Genomic DNA, 18,593 nt, shown 5'->3' with positions numbered 1-18,593 from the left:
GCTTTCATGACATCATTATCACATAATCATCAAGAGACACAGGAGACTCTTTTAAAGCTATACGGCTTTTCCCCGCACTGCAAGCCGACAACTGACCCATTCACTATGAAATAAAACGGACAGCATCATTTTTCAGAGGCTGTTGTCTCCAGGTTATATATCATTCCTGTCTCAGAAAGCATACATCTCGGCCAGTAAGTGAGGAATGCAGCTGAAACATCTAGCCAAGTGTCTAAACTGAGAACAATAACACTCTGGAGGAATTCAAAGCATTTCTCTTATTAAAGCTCCCTCCAAGACTTCTGGGACTTACTACATGACTTCATTTTGACTTAATTTTTTCCTCTCTTTCATTCTCTCTATACCTCCTTCCCTGCCTGCGTGTGACCCGGGACCCCGTGCTCACAGTACACTGGCCCCCAAAACAACCGCAAAAATGAGCGAATGGGGTATTCACTCTGTCTCTCCCCAAAACTTCAAAGAAAGAAGCAGGGGAAAACATCTGGGAGCCAAAAGAGATCGTGCCGGGGACTCAGGAATCTGGCATGCTGAGGGAGATAGAGAGTGGGAGAGAAAAGAATGGATCGGCATCTATGATAGATGATGGAGACAGAGAGGGATGATGTCTGCTTCTGATTAAGGTCCAGTCAGACATTAAACAGGGTATGAGGACTTTGACAGCCAACTTATATCTGAGGGCATAGCTGAAATATGACTGTATGTGAGGGGAAGTGTCCCCATGTGCCACCAAAGCTCCTTCCCAGAAGGCCTTTGATAGCAAGTCCTACGTGAGCGCAAGGGACATAATCATGGTCTCCAAATAACACACAGAGTTGTCAGACTGAGTGAGACTCTCCATCTACAGTAAAGGGTGTCACCACCCACCCAGCCTGCCGGCATGCAACCACCCTGCTGCTGTTTCCCGAACCTACCACAGCTCTGGCTGGGAAGCAGCTGAACTGCGGCTGTTCATTTCCTCACTCTTTCAAGGCCACGTTGGCTCGATCTGCCCGTAGGCTGGGTGGCACTCCTGCCAGGCTCTCATCTTCATGTTAAATGTGTTTTCATTTGCCTTTTTTTTTATGCGAGCGAAAACAGCTTCATTTTTACAACCGGGTGCATGGCCGAGTCAAACAGCCACCTTTGAGGATTCGTATGAAGGCTGCTGTTTACTAATCCTCATCAGTCATCAGTATTGTTTAACAGCAGCTGCTAGGGAATATAACAGGCATCACTGACCAAACACCTCAATGTACAGCAGAGCCCAGCTGCGTCTTGTTGTTTTTAACCAATGTGAATAACAGCACAAGAAGAGATCAACATACCAAAGGCACAACAGAAAATAATACCAACAGAATTAGACCAGATTAGAAATAGATTAGATTTAAGTATGTAATGGAACAGAGCGGAACAAAAAATTGCTCAGATCTTATGGCTTTAGTCAGGAAGGCTTACCTGGTTTGGTCGGACACTTTTGGCACTTGTTGAGACCCCAGGAGGCGCCCACGCTTCCACAGCAATCATCCTGTTTGGTTAGGCCTGGCAGGGGCTTGCCACACTACAACAACACACATCTGCGTCAAATCTAAGGAACAAGTTCTGAGAAAGAGGGTTACACGTTTGTACATGTTTGTGTTCAAATGTGTATGTGTCTGTGTATGTGTGTGTGTTTGCAAGGGTCGGATTTGTAAGTGTGCGTGTATACCTATCTGCAAGGACAGAGTGAAGCAGACACATCTGAGACTGGTTAGTTGGAGGAGGACATAAGCGCTGAGTCTCAAGAACAAGTATGAACCTTCTGGCATGCCTTATTAAGGCACTTGGCTAATTGTGAGGAGAGATTCCTATCAGGCCTTACTTATTGGATTTTTGGGCAATAGAGAATTATGAAACTAAAGAGGCAACAGAGAGGACATTCTTCTGGAGAGCACCAAACTGGCATACTGGCAGGAGAAGAGGGAAAACTACCGGCTAAAGCTTGTGTACACTCCTTCTCTGGGGCAGTTCTTTTGGGAAAAATCAATGTGACTGGAGGGTTTAATTTCAAACTCTATGAAACCAGAGAAGAGAAAATGGGAGCTGCAGATCAGCACAAACAAACTTGTTCAAGGAATATTGCTGGCAAAAACAACTCTGCTGCTATGATTGTGTTGTTGCAGCTACAAAAGATAAACATTTAGAGTCAAACATGACACCTTATCAGAGCCAAGAAAACATGCTGTATTAAGCCGCAGATTAACCAAACTCACGCACTGCCACTTAACTACTTCCCTTTCCTAACTTCTTTTCCCCTTTGATGCATGTCTGTTGTGACATACATGCATTATCCCGACCATGCAAAGGACAGTAAATCTGCAGTGCGTGCCGTACTGTTTGCATGGTACTGTACACACTATGAAAGTCTTCCCATTAGGGGACCACATGAGTTGGATTTCTGAGCTTAACCTTTGTCCTCTGAATGCATCCTAACTCATAACATGCTTATGTTGAGGAACTGGTGGAACTTGAGATGACCAGTGTGGTCAGGGCTCATAAATCCTGGACGTGACATAGATCAGAGCCAAAGGCCTACTAGCTGTTTGAGACAGCAGCAATCAGAGAGGGTGGTGGGACGGGAACATAATAGCGTCTGTGGTGAAACAACACTTTCACTCACTGGTGTCAACACCTTTGACAGACTAGAATACACACGGTTTACATCAGCTAGCAGAGGAGGTGGCAGAGAGAGGGGCCTTCAGTCACATGACTTTACTTGAGTCAAACTCAAGTCAAAAACTTGACTGCTTGAGACTTGCTTGACTCACACTGATAACAGACTTGACTTTGACATGGTATTCATGCCTTAACACTTGACTTGCACCAGAGACACGACTCAAAAGGACTTGATTTTTTTCATTAAATAGTTGCATATTTCTAGATATTGAGAAGTTGCATTTTGTTTTTTAAACATGATTGGGTGTGCAAACTAGGCAGCAACCTCCAAGACAAAAAAAATGAAGCCAACATTTAAGAGCCAAAAACTGCAATTCTTTGAATGGACATGAGAAGCTTACTCACGACGTGAGTCATTGTCCATAGATCTCCATGTTAAAATTTGAGTGACAGGCTGTCTGCGGCTTCTCAGTGAGATCCACTCCTGCACAGACGATTGCTCGATCACAGCCCCTGCCTGTCGCCAAAATATGGTCACTTCTTTATCCAAAAAAACAAAAAACCCACCATGGTCCAAACCTGGCAACTCACTAGGATGCAGCAGACCAGCAGAGGCAGCTATCATGAAGAGGGCCAGTCAAAAAATAATGAAATTTAGATTCAAGGATTGTGTTGTTGATGATTGTAGTAAGAAGAGAACAGTGGTATGCAAGATCCGCAGCTCAAAATCAGTGACACATCACAAAAACATCCAACTCAATCCATCACTACAAAATCCAAAAACAAAAACACAAAAATGTCTTGTGAAAAACACAAGAATGTGTTTTTCTGATGATCTGGTCAAACATTCGTAAACGTTTGACCAGATCATCAGAATTTTATGTGACTTGACTATAACTTTTTTGACCTGAGCTTGAACTTGACTTGTCTTGCTTGACTTATAGCAGAGACTTGACTTGCTTAATTCTTACCACAGTGACTTGTGATTTGCCTGAGACTTGAATGTAAAGACTTGCTTGCCACTTGAACATGTGTGGTTTACTCTCAGCTCTGTCAGGACATGATGACAGTGTACATGGTGTTTTGAAGATTGAACACAATACCTGTCCATCGACTGTTTCCTGAAAGCATCTTCCAATATGTCCGTTCTGACGGCTGTGTGGTCTGGTCTGGCCGTTGCCGTTCCCACTAGTGTGTGCGTGGTTGCTGCTTTGCTCGTTGGTGGATTCATGTCCATTTCCAGGCTGAGAGCGCTGCTGGACAGAGTGAGCCCCTTCTGTGGTTGACGGTCTCTGCCCAGGCTGGACTCGAGCGACTTGGTGGATCTGGACTTCGGCATCTGGAGGGTGCTGAATGTGGACATTCACCAAGGATGGGTGGAGAGACACTGGAGAAGGAAAGAACCACAGTTTATACAATATAGTGGATAGTTTATAGTTTCAAATTTTGGATAGTGTAAGTGGAGGCATCCTCGGCCAAGGGATAAAAGCTGTATATACATAGTGCAGTTTGCAAGCTATCAGCTAACATCCTGCACAAACTTGTTCGACACACACTTAACTTGCTTCATCACCAAGTTATGAGCTCTATGGGGAATTCCCGGCAATGAAGACACTATTAAGATACGACTGAACAACAAAAACACAAAGAGTTTGGGATTCTCTGGTTTAAATCAAATCATTTTATAGAACGAAAACAGATTTTTTGAGGAGATGAGAAGATGTTGCAATGTGGAGAATGAGCTCTTTTGTCCTTCTGACAGAGGGGAAGCATCTATCTTCAGGGAGTGCCAGGGTTTTTTCCCAGAATCCTGAACCACTCTCATGAATCATAGTTGCACAGACAGGCGGCAGGGAGAGTCCAAAGCGAAGAAATAGAACTTATCCTGGACATAAAACTGAGTATATATACAGTACGTATAAAGCATACGAACAGGAAGGGTCATTTCTTTGTTGTGACATGATAATAGAGACATCTATGTCTCTATGTATCTATGTCATTCAATTATGATTATTTCATTCAATTCAAATTGGAGGATGGAAAAGTGGAATTTAAATTATTTAAGACAAAACTTCTGCTTTTACTTACTGTTAGACAGAGGGAGATGCTGAGCAAGGAGGATATTAAAAAAGGACGTCAGGAGAAACGGAAAGTGAGTAAATATTTTACATTCAATCTTATAACTTCATGATGTGGCCTTGCTCTGTTTTTAATAACCACTTCTGTCTGATAAAGGCAGCATTGTGCGAACAATATGAGGACTTCCACTGAGTCATCCGATACTTATTGTGCTCAAAATAGAGTCTGACCTCCACTGCTGGCCAGCAAAGGCAGCACTACGGGTGCTGAAACTCAAGGAGTAGTCTCGTGTGCAGTTTAAAAAAGACGAACTGTGATAATAAGGAGAAGTGGAGCAATTGGCAAAGCAAAAAGGCCCTCGTCACACCAGCATTTAAAAAAGTGGAATTTCCCAGTAAAATGTATTTCCTTGGAATTGACGCAATCAGTGGAATAAATCTTATGTGTGACTGACCAACAGCAAGCTGTCTTCTCAGTGCCGACTTTTGGAGAAAGGAAGAGCCAGATAATCCACAATGGAACAAGCTAGCTGTGTTGCACCATCCCTTTCCTAAACCTCCCCTGTTTGAGTATAAACTACACTACAAGCAGTGTTAATTTTGTTAACGAAATGTACATGGTGTAAAATATTTGTCAAAAGCCGTTTTTCCATGTTTAACACAGGACATTGACGGGCTAAAAATAGATCTTTGATAATGTAACGTGAGGGTTCATGGTGGCAGATTGACAACACTTCATATAGAGAAGCAGCACGATGAAGAGGGATAATTATTTAGCAGCACATCCTTTACTCACAACTTCAGTCCAGTCACAACCCCAACATAACACTTCCTTAATTTGGAAACATGTGACTGCATTAAGCAATCATAATCCCATAAAGTCTACAATCAGGTACATGCTTTAAACTCACAGAAGTAGATGTAACCGATTATACTGAGCCACTTTTAATATGTAAATAATGTAAATACTTAAAGATGTAAATATGTAAATAATAAGCAAATTTAAAATAATAATAAATGTAAAAAAAATGCCAAATGTACAAACAAATATGCAAGCATTTAATTCAAATATTGTAAATACATTCCACTGTGTAAATATTAACTGTTAGGTATGAAATAACTCAAAATATTAATTAATTTACTTCTGCTTCTTACATAGTAAGAACTATGACAAAATGTATGTTACTGTTTTTGATGAGACAGGACTAAAATGTGGGCAATCAGAAATTTGAAATGAATATTTTCCCCCAATGGTGTGTTTAGTCTGTCTGTCAATGTGTGCAGATTCACAATGATCCAGGTAATGACTTCCTAAAGCGACAGTGAGTTAAAGACAACAACGTGATGGCTTCAGAATGGATTTGGTTGGGGAAAAAAAAAATCTATGGACACACTTTATGATTGAAAGGAAAGAAAAACAAGAGGCACTGTACTAATAGTAACTGGAGAGATGCCCTGTGGCTGCAAATTATGTGGGAGGAATATGACCAGCCTCAAGGGACACTTGAGGGCATACCATCCGGCTGGACTAAAACTATGAAGGATAAAAATGACTAACACTCATTTCGGCCAAAAGACAGGGCTAAATCTAAAAAAGCAGCCAATTAACACTATTGCAGACATTTATGAGAAGGGAATTGAGCTGGGTTTGAGATGAAACAAGCGCGTTCGCTAACTGACAGTCTCTCTGAGCATTTCTGTCTCCCTCTTCAATATGAACACCCCCCCTCTAAACTTTGCAGCAGGGTTTAATCAGATACAAAAGATACTGAAACTGTCTAGCACTAGTATCTTCATGGCTGGTACACTAGTTACACTAATTATCCCTACCAGTTGTCACTGTGAATTTTGCCATTCCACTTTCTAGTATGAGCGGCCAAAGGCTCACATCCCATTATGGCTGGGTATCGGTACTAAAATGATTCTTTTAAACCGGTAATGGTGCCTTAACAGTGCCTGAACTGATATTTATAAAAAAAAAATAAAGCACAAAACGGTTAATGACACTAAAGAACGTTTTTTTTTAAATTGTAAAGGCAAATTTAAACTTGAAGTTGTTACAGTGTAGTTAACAGTTTTAAGTATACTTAAGTATTCAATATAAAAATGGATAAATACAAATCCATATTAAGAAATTCACCTTAGAAATAAAAACAAACCCAACTACAAAGATTTAACACTAAATAACAGTTATAGGACTACTAACAGCAAAATAGTTTTTTTTTATTTTGGATCTGTAATTGCCTCACTAACTCAGGAGAGACTAAGCAGTGAGGCATTACTCCCTTATCTGTTCCAGAGTCGCTGACACTGTCACTACAAAGCTGGTCCAACTTAACAGTCCACTTTAAGGGAGCCTGGGAGGATAACTTCACATGCTAACTTCAGTATTAACCCTTGTTTCTTTAATCAGCAGGTGACAAGCAAGACACAGGAGCTTGGCTTGGGTCCTCAAGAGTTGCAGCATTTATTTACTGACAAACAGCCTCAACTGTTCTCACACTGCACTGCTACGGTTAACTTCATACTCTCTGCTCCAGCTGCTGCAGCCTCATTTTCACAGGCACAAACAAGTTTGCTCGCTCTATCTTTCTCGCTCGCGCTCGCTCTCTGCCTCCCTATTAACACAGTTTGGCACAGAAATGAGGCACCGAAGTCTGTGTTATGATTCCATCCAGTTGATACCAGTTGTATAGGAACTGGTACCATGTTGGCACCAAGTTTCAGTACCCAACCCCACCTCCTATTGGTCACCGTGTTTTGGGATTACCTTGCTGATTGGACAGTGGCAAAGTGTACATGGAGTGGGAGGGAGATTTTGATCCCTGGTGGCTGGCATCCTTGTGGCTGTTAGGGGCTGGTCTGGCAGGGGACGGGGCTGGCAGGTGGCAAAACTTCCCTGTCGAGTTTGATGGACACCAGCACAGGTCCCTGCCGATGCATCGGCCTCCATTAAGACAGGGTATCTGACAGAAGACTGCAGAAGGGAAGAAGAGAGGAACACGGGGGTGGGGTGCATCAGAGGTGAAGAGAAAAATATGAAGAGTCTATTAGAAGTGAAAGATTCGTTAACATACACCACACGCCAAATTTAATTGAACAGATTTATGTATCCTCATGCACAAGGATCTGGTAATGAGAAACAGAAGGGTAGTCCTAATAGGAAGAGCATGTGCTGAGGCTTCATGTGGACAGGCGTTGTTTGCAAATGGTTAGCAATGGTCATGCTGTTCTCTACTTTGGCCCAACCAGACACCACTTTTAACTTTGTCCTGAAGGCCTTGTGCTGCACCTCTTTCTCTGGCATGTTTTGCCTCAAATCAGTAATTACATACTCCTGTGCATGGTGACGAGAGGTGATTCATCCTGTTATACAAGTGCATGGGTATCTGTATAGAGCACTTGCTTGGCTTGACAATGCAAATTTCCCAAACTATCAAATCTCGGACAAAATTTCAAAGGAGGACAACTGATTCTGAACCAAATCAGTAAATTAAATCACAAAACATGCTGAGTCTATAGTTTGATTTATAGTTTGCAATTTACCATGGGGAGAGAAAGACAGGAAAAGGCCAGCACTCACCAGATGGTGTTTGACAGTACTGCTTTCACAGCGCTTTCACTGGCCTTATCTCTTGGCGTACGGGATAGGTGCCAGCCCAGCACCCTACATACCTGGGCCTGCTCCCATCTACAGATTCACTCTGACCTGACCTCCCCTAACTCAAAACATCAAAGACTATCAAATGAAAAAAATCTATCCAACCGTGACGAATAAGAAAAGCACCATTCTGGGGAAGAAAATGGAGCACAGATTTCACCTTTCCGGCTCAGCAGCACCACCACACCGCAAATATGAGGACTACTTCACAAGACAGCTGGAGATACGGCCCACATGAAAGACGACGCTGGTGATGGAAACATGCCGTGAGCTGCATCCTCTCTGTCTCAATGTGACAGAAGAGTGACATACTAACAGGGTGCAAACAGGGAACAGAGTGACACTGAACACTCTCTATGGCATTTAGGGAATGAACTCCCTGTCACATGGCATAACCAAAAATGAGACAGGAGGAGGAAGAAAGGGAGGGATGAAATAAGAATAGAAGAGTAACAGACAGGGAATGAAAAAGATTAGGAGAGGAGAATGTGCTTAGATTGAAAACAGAAAAGAGACAGCGATAGAGAAAGAGAGAGAGAGAGAGAGAGAGAGAGAGAGAGAGAGAGAGAGAGAGAGAGAGGAAAAAAAGATGCAGACAGAGAGAGAGAGGTCCAGCGTTGATGTCCACACACACAGGAAGGCCTCCTGTGATTAGACATGCGGGCTAAATTATCAGCTCAAGGAGGCTATTAAATCCTCTCAATGTGGGATGCAGGTCTGCACTGGTCTGCGTCAGGCCAGTCCCAGCCCGGCATGGGGCAGGAACTATTCTTAGACAACAACCTACTGTCGTCTGCACACCACGCTCCCTGTCTGCCTATCTGTCCGTCCATTTAACAACCTCTAACAACCAAACACGCACACACACTTCTCACTCAATAAACAGACTCCAACTCAATCTAATATCAGGCTTTAAAGTAAGTGCTGTACACGGGGTGCGTATCAAGGGAGCCTGTTATAATTACCCAGCCAGATTTTACTGCACCGTGTAGGGAACATAACAACAGCATGAGATAACTGTTTGCTGTCCACTTGACATTCCTCGACAAACACGCACACCCCGAGCAATAACAGGATGCAAGCCTAAATGGAATCTCTTTTAAACGCACTCTTTAACACATGCTTTTGCATAATGAAGGGAGATTTCTAGAGAATGACAACGGGGCATAAAAACAAACCCTCTGCTCAGGAAGACGTGAAGGTGCCAGGAATGTAATCTTGGGGGGGAAGCCTCTGCCAGGACGCTGAAGTGTTTGGAGTATCTACGCCATGTTCCAAAACCCCATTAATGGGCACATAAATCTGCAACATCAACCTGTTTATATATTCATAAGTCAGCTAGGGTCCTCCCCAAAGAGCTTAGTGCACTTAAGTGAGGGTTGGTTGCATGTTTGTGTGCCTGAAGAGAACTTGTATTTGTATGTGTGTGGTATGTGCACCCTCTAATCCACAAGTAGTAATTAGCATTAGCTGGACCCTTAAAACTGATGAGAAAACTAAGAAACATGCCGGTGTACGACCCTACCCTTGGCATTGACTGCCCCTTCCCTTCCCATGGACACTCCTGTGTGAATTTGGAGCAAAGCCCCCTGGATAAATGGAAGGTTTAATGTAATCCCTATAAAATCCTGTTCATGCTGCTACTCTTTCTCCCTTTCTCCCTCTCCCCTCTCCTCTTTCATTTGCTCCTGCTCTCCCAGGGAGCACGTAAAATGGTAAACGGCGGGGCCAACCGCGAGGTGTAAACCGCAAAGAGATGGGGCTAAGTGTTGGGAGCGTGGGACCACCAGCTCCACGTGTGTGTGTGTGTGCGAGGGGGAGATTAGCCCCCTATTACAGAGCCCGCTTTTAATCTGGTCTACCCCCATCTCTCCCGCTTTTCCCTGTCTCTCTTTCTCTTTGACAGTGAGAGTTTTCAGCGTTGCTCTCAGCTTTAATCTCCAGCACTCTGCCTCCTCTTTGAGGTCGGTATTCAGAACAGACAGCATGCCACTGGGAACCCAATTTTGTCAAACTCACCCCATAAAAAAAGAATAAGAAAGTAGGATGGAGACACAGGAAAAAAGTGTGTGAGAATCAGAAGTAAACAAGAGAGGCAGTGAGAGAGAGGAGAGAAGAAGAAGGATGGCGAGCAGACAAGAAAGATAAGGGTTAATGATAATCAGAGGCCCCGGAGTTGACACTCACAGAGTCGGAAGCCCTGGTTCTTTGGCTGCTGCTGCTGCTGGTGCTGCTGCTGCGAGGTCTCGCTGTAGACCGTGGTGATGTCTCCCTTCTCACAGCTGTTGTAGCAGTGTCCGCCGCTGCACACCCTGCGGCACAGCATGGGTGTGAAGACGATCTTGATGCGGTCCAAGTTGGAGGTGAGGTTGGCCCCTGGAAAACACACACATACCTGGGTGAGAGGGAGCAGCAGCAAAGGCAGGCAGGAGACGAGCTGCATCCTTCCTCCTTCAGCCTCACTGTGACACACTCCCCGTCTGGGCAAAGGGAGGTTTATAAGTGTGCGAGGGTGTGTGCTGACGGCTTGGGCAGTGGCACGCTGCAGCTGAATGAGCGATGCGCCACAGGCCAGCAAATGGGGGAAAGAATACTATTAGGTATTGGGCTTGCCTCCAAGCCCTTTATCTTTGCGAGAAGGTGTTTTGGATGTGTGTATGTGTGAAGGAGACAAAAAAAAAAGAGAGCTTGAGTGCATGTTAGCATTGTGTAATGGTGGGAAGCGGTTCAACAGCCGTTGCTGTGGTACACGGCTAAAAAACAAGAGGAGCTCGAACAGCAGACAGCTGTGTATGCTGGATGGTGGATCAGAGGAAGATGAAGTAGTGAAGGGAGAATAAAAAATTAGGAAAGACAAGATCACTTTTCTTTTCTGTTGTGGGCAGAGGCGCCAGGGTTCAGTGCCTGTCATGTCGGAGAGGTGACGGGGCAGATCCCCAAAGATATCAAACACACACACTTCTTTCAAGCAGAGTACACACACACACACACACATGCTCATAGACTGTATGCAGCTTTCATATCAAACGTCTGTGTGTCTGGTGTGATGCAGACCACAGAGGGGGTGGGGTAGGCGGACAGTGGGAGAAGGGAAGTGCAGCCTGGGAAGCTGCCAATTTTCTTCCTTGTGGCTAATGTTCCATTCAACGATGACACCATACATCTGTATGTATGTCTATGAATTGAGCCATAATAGGTTGTGTTTGTTTTGACGTGGCTAAGGAGAGTGGAAATGTTAAGTATGCATGTAAAGTAAGAACAGATCCATGATATTTTATGATGTTCTTTTCACACTGTGTAAGAGATATGTTTTTGTTCTCACCTGCTGGTAATAATGCATTGTTGTACTGTCCGTGCAGCTGGCTGTTGCTGGTCGGCCTGTGAGTGTGATAGTGTGCGTTGTTGTGCCTGTTCCTGTGTCCATGCCAGTTCCTGTGCTCGCTGCTGTGGCCGTTAGCGTAGCCGTTGCCATTGGGTAGAGCATTGGAGGTTATAGGCCCAGAAGATGATGGATATCGTTTCACAGTGCGGGAGGTCCCAGTCTGCTGCGGGGAGGAGTCAGGGGGTCCCCTTCTCACTTGGGTCCTGTCACATCATCACAAGACCATAAACATATGACCTCAGCCAAATGTCCCACACACACTCACAAAGAAACACCCATCAGCAACGTTCGCGCATCACCGTGAAATCCATTTAAGCGTGGCCAGTGTGTTAAGCAGAAAATAATATTCCTACGAGACAAACATGCTGTCTTAGGTCACAGCTTTGCTTAATTGATTTTATAGATGAGACACAATGATTTGGAAATAATTTTGTTTTAATCATATTAATAATACCATATCATTCTTTAAGCACATTGGGTTTCTCAACTAACATCTGCTGTAGATGTGACCTTTGTTAATTAATGAAAAGATTCTGTTTGACATTAAAGACATTTCGCAATAGAAGATTTTTCATCACTGATTAGCAAAAAAATAAAGGAGAAGGCAAACCAAAGGGAATTGGACTTTGTGTGTGTGTCTGTGTGTGGCTCGCCTCAGAGAAAATTGTGTGATTAAACACATTAGATCTTTCCATCAGGACTACTAAACCTTTCCATCACCCATTGTGTCTGCTTGACTAGATTATGAACTCCCTGTTCCGTCTGACTGTGGCCAACCAGGGAGCAACATCCTGAGCATTGCACCAGGCTGGAGGAAGTATTAAAACTAGGGTCAAGAACAAAGCTCGTCCAGGGCTGCGTGGGGCACGTTTTTAACCGGTGAACATTTGATTTGGGTCAATTACTGAGCCTGTGTTGCACGACCTGGAAGCTGAGCTCATGTGAGTGACCTGGGGGAGGCGCGTGCCTCTCAGACAGACAGGCAGACGGTCCTACCTTGGCTCTGGGGGTGTAAGAAAAGCTTGCCGAGTGCTGGGATTCAGCCCTGCAAAAAAACATCTGGATCCCACTGATCAACCCCGACAGACGGTCAGCAGAGCAAGACAAAGATGAACCATGCCGAGTAGATCAGAGGAACAGCTCTACAAAGCACACCTGTGGCCCTGTAAGGTAATTGTGGCTGTAATCAAACCCCAAATGAGGATATAAACCATGCATTAACATTTATTACATGTGGTTTTTAGCCACACACCACGTATTTACACACTGAATCAGCTCTTTCTATCCACAGATGATAATCAAGCAAATAAACATGTGTGCACGCGGCACAAAAATGCATACGTGTACACACACACACACACACACACACACACACACACCCTGTCCCAGCTGTGTAGCACAAGCCTGTGCATGTCTCTTTATTGGCAAACCACATTCCCACTGCAAAGGGAACAGGACACTAAATGAAAAGGGAGACAAACATTCGATCGTGGTATCTGCGTCATCTTTATGAAAGACAACAGGCAGTACCTATAGAGAACAGCTGCTGACCCAGATCCTGAATCTACAGGGTGGGTCCCGGGGATAGGATGTGACACGGGGAAACAAGAGATGCTGGTGTCAAGGTGGTGAGGACTTACCGGAGGTGGCTAACCCCGGTACACACCGTCCACTCCAGATTATGATAGGGTTTTTCCATCGCTAACACTGACACCTGGCCTGCAAGCATCCTGCCTCACCTCCTAGGCTCAGCCAGATGTTGCTCTTTTTGTCTCTCTCACTTTCAATGGCAAAGCGACTTCCTCCCATCATGAGCTCACCGCTGCCCTCTCTGCCTGCAGATCAGGGGGCGGCCAAGGGCAATCACTCTGCACGTTTGATGTCATCATTAGGAACTTCAAGGCCCCGACATCCCAAGGAGGAACCATCCCCCTGTCTTTTTCTGGGTGACTTGAAAGCAATTTTGAAGACCTTTGCCAAGATTGCATGGATCATAGTTTGAACAGACAGATGGGAAAAATGTTTTGGGTATCAAATGATGGCCATACATATTTAATTAAAACACTGATGGTGCTGATAAGCATATGGTACAAAGACCGAAATGAGGCAAATAAAAATAAATGAATGGAAAAGTACATTGAATTTAGTCTGATTATTAAAAGTTTTTGTATTAAAAGTTGTGAGTTTAGCAGTCCTCAGTATTACAGCTGTTATTATCAACAGACTTCAGCAATATTAAATGAGTGTGCTGACCACAAAAGTAAAGCTCATCTTTGTGTGTAATATTGCAACTACACAACAGTTCCCAACAACATAAAATACATTATCAAAATGTATCAATGATGTGGGGCAGTGTGCTCTTAAAATAACACACTTTTTACAATTGTTATCTCCTTTTCCATGGAAATACATGGGGTCTGTATGGGGGCCTTAGGGGTCAAAACACAATGACATTTTTTTTTGACAACACACAACATTTCACACTAGGGTTTTGTTAAACCTTTGTCATGTTTTCTAAAAAAAATTTGAGAAATGCTGTTGTGTTTTATTGAAATGTTGTTTTTTTGACCCTCAGGGCCACCACAGGCTTGACTGGAAAACAATCAGTCATGTCAGTAGACTCATATTTAATGACAAAGTTTTCAGCAAGTAGTGTGATCTAGCAACAGAGATGAATCCTAGTCCTTGTGGAGTCAGCCAGCCAACTTGAGCTATCATAAATGCTTTGTGGAGATCATGGAATTTCCCAAACTGAACAAACACCACACATTTAAACAAAATATTGCCTTGCTAGCTCAATCTTTTTGTAACCATAATATCTGCTGAAAAAAAAATCTTTTCATGGAAAGACTTTGCGACGACATCCACAAATTTCTTTAGTAAAGAAGATGGTGTGCTGTAGTGCTGATTTGATTACGTTCTAAATTTCCAGCTGAACAATCAGTTTGACTATTCAGATCTACTTGTATAGTTTGCCAACGGCCAGAGTAAAAGTGTTATGACAGGCATGATGTTGAAATCACGAGGCCAAATCACTTAGACACTTTGATTACATTCACTTGTATACAGTGTGAGGCTTAACTGGGTCTATTACATGAACTATTTCATGTTCAGAACATTTCCTCAATAATTACATTTAAAGAGAAACAATCCGTTCTTATGCACTGATAAGTCTAAGTCCAAACACTTGATCAAAGCATCACTTTACATCTGATCGTAACAAAGGCCTCCAACTAAGACATGAAACCAGCTGTCCACTTGCACTCATCATCACTCATTTCACATGTATGAAAAGCAATTAGAACCAAACCTCATCATATTTGAGGAAATTACAAATCACGACGATGGCCAACAGTCGACGCTGTGCATGAAACAACTGTACAGCTTCCAGTGTGTTGCAAAAGTACTGTTTGGCACACAGTTTCTACATATCTTTGAACTCATAGCTGCATTACGACATGTGAGTATTAGCGCTCATGAAAGCATGACAGGCAGCATGAATGGCAGTTCCAGCCGCGCCTCTTGACCCAGATGAGCTGGAGAGGAAACAGCACACAGTCAAGCCAGGACCAAGAACTGGAGGACGGTCAAAAATGCTGCAAACCCTCTGATCTCTGAGCTTCTGCTGATGCTGTACATAAAAACCCAACGAATTACACTGCCAAGCAAAATGCTAGGTGTACTTTGAAGTTTTGATGAGAGTGCGTTTGGAGAGGGGGGGGGGGGGGGGGGTGTTACGTGAAGAAATTTAGTTAGGTGGCTTTGTTTAAGTGCCAGGAGCAGGAGCTTGGAAAACACCGCTTCCCATCATCCCAGTGGTGAGTGTGTTGTTTCTGTGAGGTGCCCACTGGGAAACAGGAGTCTCTTAGTAGAATTTCTGGATTCATCTGATGATCCTGTTCACCCAAAACATTCACACACACATACAGGCAGTGACCCAGATCTTCAGGAATTGTTTACATTTTAAACCATCTCCATAGCCCACTCTGCATGACGAGGCCAGAACAGTGTTTATGCGAAGCAATGCACAGTAACGTATGGCCCACAGCTGATTCATTCACTAACAGTTCAGTCTCAGAGCAGTTTTCCTTATCTTCTCTCTATAAATCTCAGAGTAAAATAGAGCATATTTGTCAGTTACAAGTAATGTATTTCAGACAGAGAACCTAGTTTTTCTGGGCTTAGGATGCCAAGTGGGTTGGAATGGATTGTGATATTAAATGGTTTTTTCACTGGCCCTCTCAGCACTAGAAGCTCAGCACAAGTCTACCTTGGCAAAGCTCATTTTTCATTTTGATTTGTTTGAGAATACCAAATTCCGAACCCACATCTAATGGCTCGGATTTTTGGCTAACAGCAGCTAATGCAGAAAATAGACTGATATGAGAAGCTAGTCTGGTTGTTGGATGGACCCATTTGGCTTTGAGCAGACTGTCTAAACAAGACAGTCTGACAGCAGGCAGAGGTGTCTGGCATGAGCTTCGCAGTCTGGGTCACAATTCGAAAGCTCCCAGCTTTGTCACTTTGTCCCGTCTCATTTCTCTTTGTGTTGGACTGGACTTGACCTTAACAGTGACGAGTGGCCAACCACTGGAGCCACTAGCAGGTTAACGACCAATCAACACAAGAGTCGCTCTATCCTGCTGAGGAAAATCAAGTCATTATTCTTTTTATTTAAACAAAATGTTTAATGGTTCCATTTACCTCTTTCCAACGCGGAGCGTCGGCCAAAAAAACCCTATTACATAAGAACTACACATAATTGGGGCAATTCGAAGGCTACTTGGTAAATGGGAAAGTAAAAAACGGTCATCAAAGACCAAGTGTAAATCACAGTTTACAGACATTCATCTCATTCAGCGAAAGCATTAAAGACCATTGTTCATTTCAAAGCTTGCGCTTGGACATGCAGATCATCAGTCTAACTGGAGGGAACAGCAGAAATCGAAAAAATTGTGCAAACAGCAGCCGAAACAATGAAAACGTTGTACTGCTCAACCACAGCAAACACTGTTGGCAACAAAGGAAAAGGAGATTTATGAGTGTATTGGGGACATGCACTTATAGCAGTCAAAGAGGGAGGCCTTAGAGTTATACAGAGCCCTGTGTGAGGGCACAAACAGTTTTTGGATGCAACAAAGCTGATTGGCCCAATTCCAAAGCTTTTAAGTGTTCCCTACCAAATGGCAAAGCAACAGTTAAGAGATTAAGAATAAACCATTCAGCTGAACAACTTTCCAAAAGGACTGTATTTTATATATTTATTTCAGAGGGGGCACTATAAAACTGGGAAACACCTTGAACTGGACAGATAATATATCTTTCAGCTCTTGATATTAAATTTGAGACTGTCAAGAGAGATGTTTTTCAGCAAGAAGTTCAACAACAGATGGTGCTCCACATTTCACAGACTTAAGCCTGCAGACAAGGAAGGAGAGTGCAGACTGTTGAAACTAGTCCCAGGAGGTGTTATTCAAGAGCATTAGCAAAGACATACACACTTGACTCTTGTTCATGTTTTGCTACTCAAAGCCCCAAAGTGTTATGAATCTCTGGGACGTCCGAGACATTAACTACGATGTAGCTAGGAAAAGGGAAAACATTCCAGATTAGCAGCAAAGATATTATCGTCGGTTGACTGGGATTCCTGTTCCAAGTATGACTGGTTTGCTTCAGAATTTGATTTGGCAAAAAGTCAGCTTCTATATCTGATATATGATAAGAAATTAATTACTAATTTGATATTTTAAGTCTATTTTGTTCTGACTCTTAGAGGACAGGACTGTTTTCCCATGTTTGATCTAAGTCTCAGGGCCCACAGGCAAAGAGGGGAAAAGTTTAATTCAGAATTTGGTCTGTCTTAACAGCCTTGCTGTATTTTAGGAGGTTAAAGAAGTCTATGCGGGCTGAGAAAGAATTAATCCTTTCTTACCCACCCAGCTAGTGCACCAAACCATCTGTACCACCAGTGGTCAAACCCTACTGTGGTCACGCATGTCATTCCTCAGGCTTTATGCAGAACGCCCTCGTCCATTCATCATTCGCCACTGAGGTCCCTGTGTGTTTCTTTCAATAAAACCCTGAGGTTTGAACCTTAGCATGCACCAATAAATATAATATCCAACAGCCCCAAGGGCATTTTCATTATGCTGTTGTTGTGTGTCCCTCATAGCAACAAGGTCCTGCAATGACATGGTGGTGAAGTTTGTGTTTGTTGGAAATTCAAAAATAACTTGACAGCAGCCTCTGTCACATTAAAGTCACCCACAATTACAGCTTTTTGCGTATGTTTAATCTCTGTAGTAAATGTTTTGACCTACTCTGGCTACTCTCACAACTTGTTTTGCAAGATAATCCTGAATCACATTGTTAAAGCTCACTGGAAAAACTCAGAGGTTGATGATGTTTTTAAAGAAATAGACATTTTGGGAAACACACTTTTTCTTTTTTGCGCAAAGAGTTGAATTACAGGATTGATATCAAGTAGATACCATGAGTGTGTTTTCCAAAAATGTGTGACTTGTTTGACTGATATGATGGTAAACAATGTGGTAGAAATGTGTCCACTGGTAGAGATTTGGCCATATCATTTCCGCTTCATTTCCATTCATTTGGGGCACAAATTTGGTTCTCAAAGCAACACAATACATAATATAGTTTGTTTTGTTGTCTCATGTGAGGTGGTTGGTTTTCTTGGTTTGTATGAAAGTTCCAAATAGAAGAAAATGATCAGATGTAATAAAGCAAGGCTATTTTAAACCATTTCTTAATTGAATTTACAGAACAACTTCGGTATGAGATATACCATTGCATGACATAA

General features: G+C 43.1%; 1 protein-coding gene across 2 annotated transcripts in view; it reads right to left on the bottom strand.

Moving 5' to 3' along the window:
- LOC121953319 (latent-transforming growth factor beta-binding protein 2-like) overlaps positions 1-18,593 on the bottom strand; it is a 104,100-nt gene that overhangs the window by 57,217 nt on the left and 28,290 nt on the right. For both annotated transcript variants that reach the window (XM_042500339.1, XM_042500340.1), the window contains exons 4-8: positions 11,714-11,976; positions 10,579-10,767; positions 7,501-7,707; positions 3,756-4,039; positions 1,456-1,558 (exon numbers count right to left, since the gene is read on the bottom strand). In XM_042500339.1, coding sequence (XP_042356273.1) covers positions 1,456-1,558; positions 3,756-4,039; positions 7,501-7,707; positions 10,579-10,767; positions 11,714-11,976 — 1,046 coding nt within the window. The remainder of the gene's footprint in view (positions 1-1,455; positions 1,559-3,755; positions 4,040-7,500; positions 7,708-10,578; positions 10,768-11,713; positions 11,977-18,593) is intronic.

The sequence above is a fragment of the Plectropomus leopardus genome, chromosome 14, assembly GCF_008729295.1.
Source record: "Plectropomus leopardus isolate mb chromosome 14, YSFRI_Pleo_2.0, whole genome shotgun sequence".
NCBI lineage: Eukaryota > Metazoa > Chordata > Actinopteri > Perciformes > Serranidae > Plectropomus > Plectropomus leopardus.
Note: the sequence above shows the minus strand (reverse complement) of the source record. Positions and strands in the feature narration are given on the sequence as shown.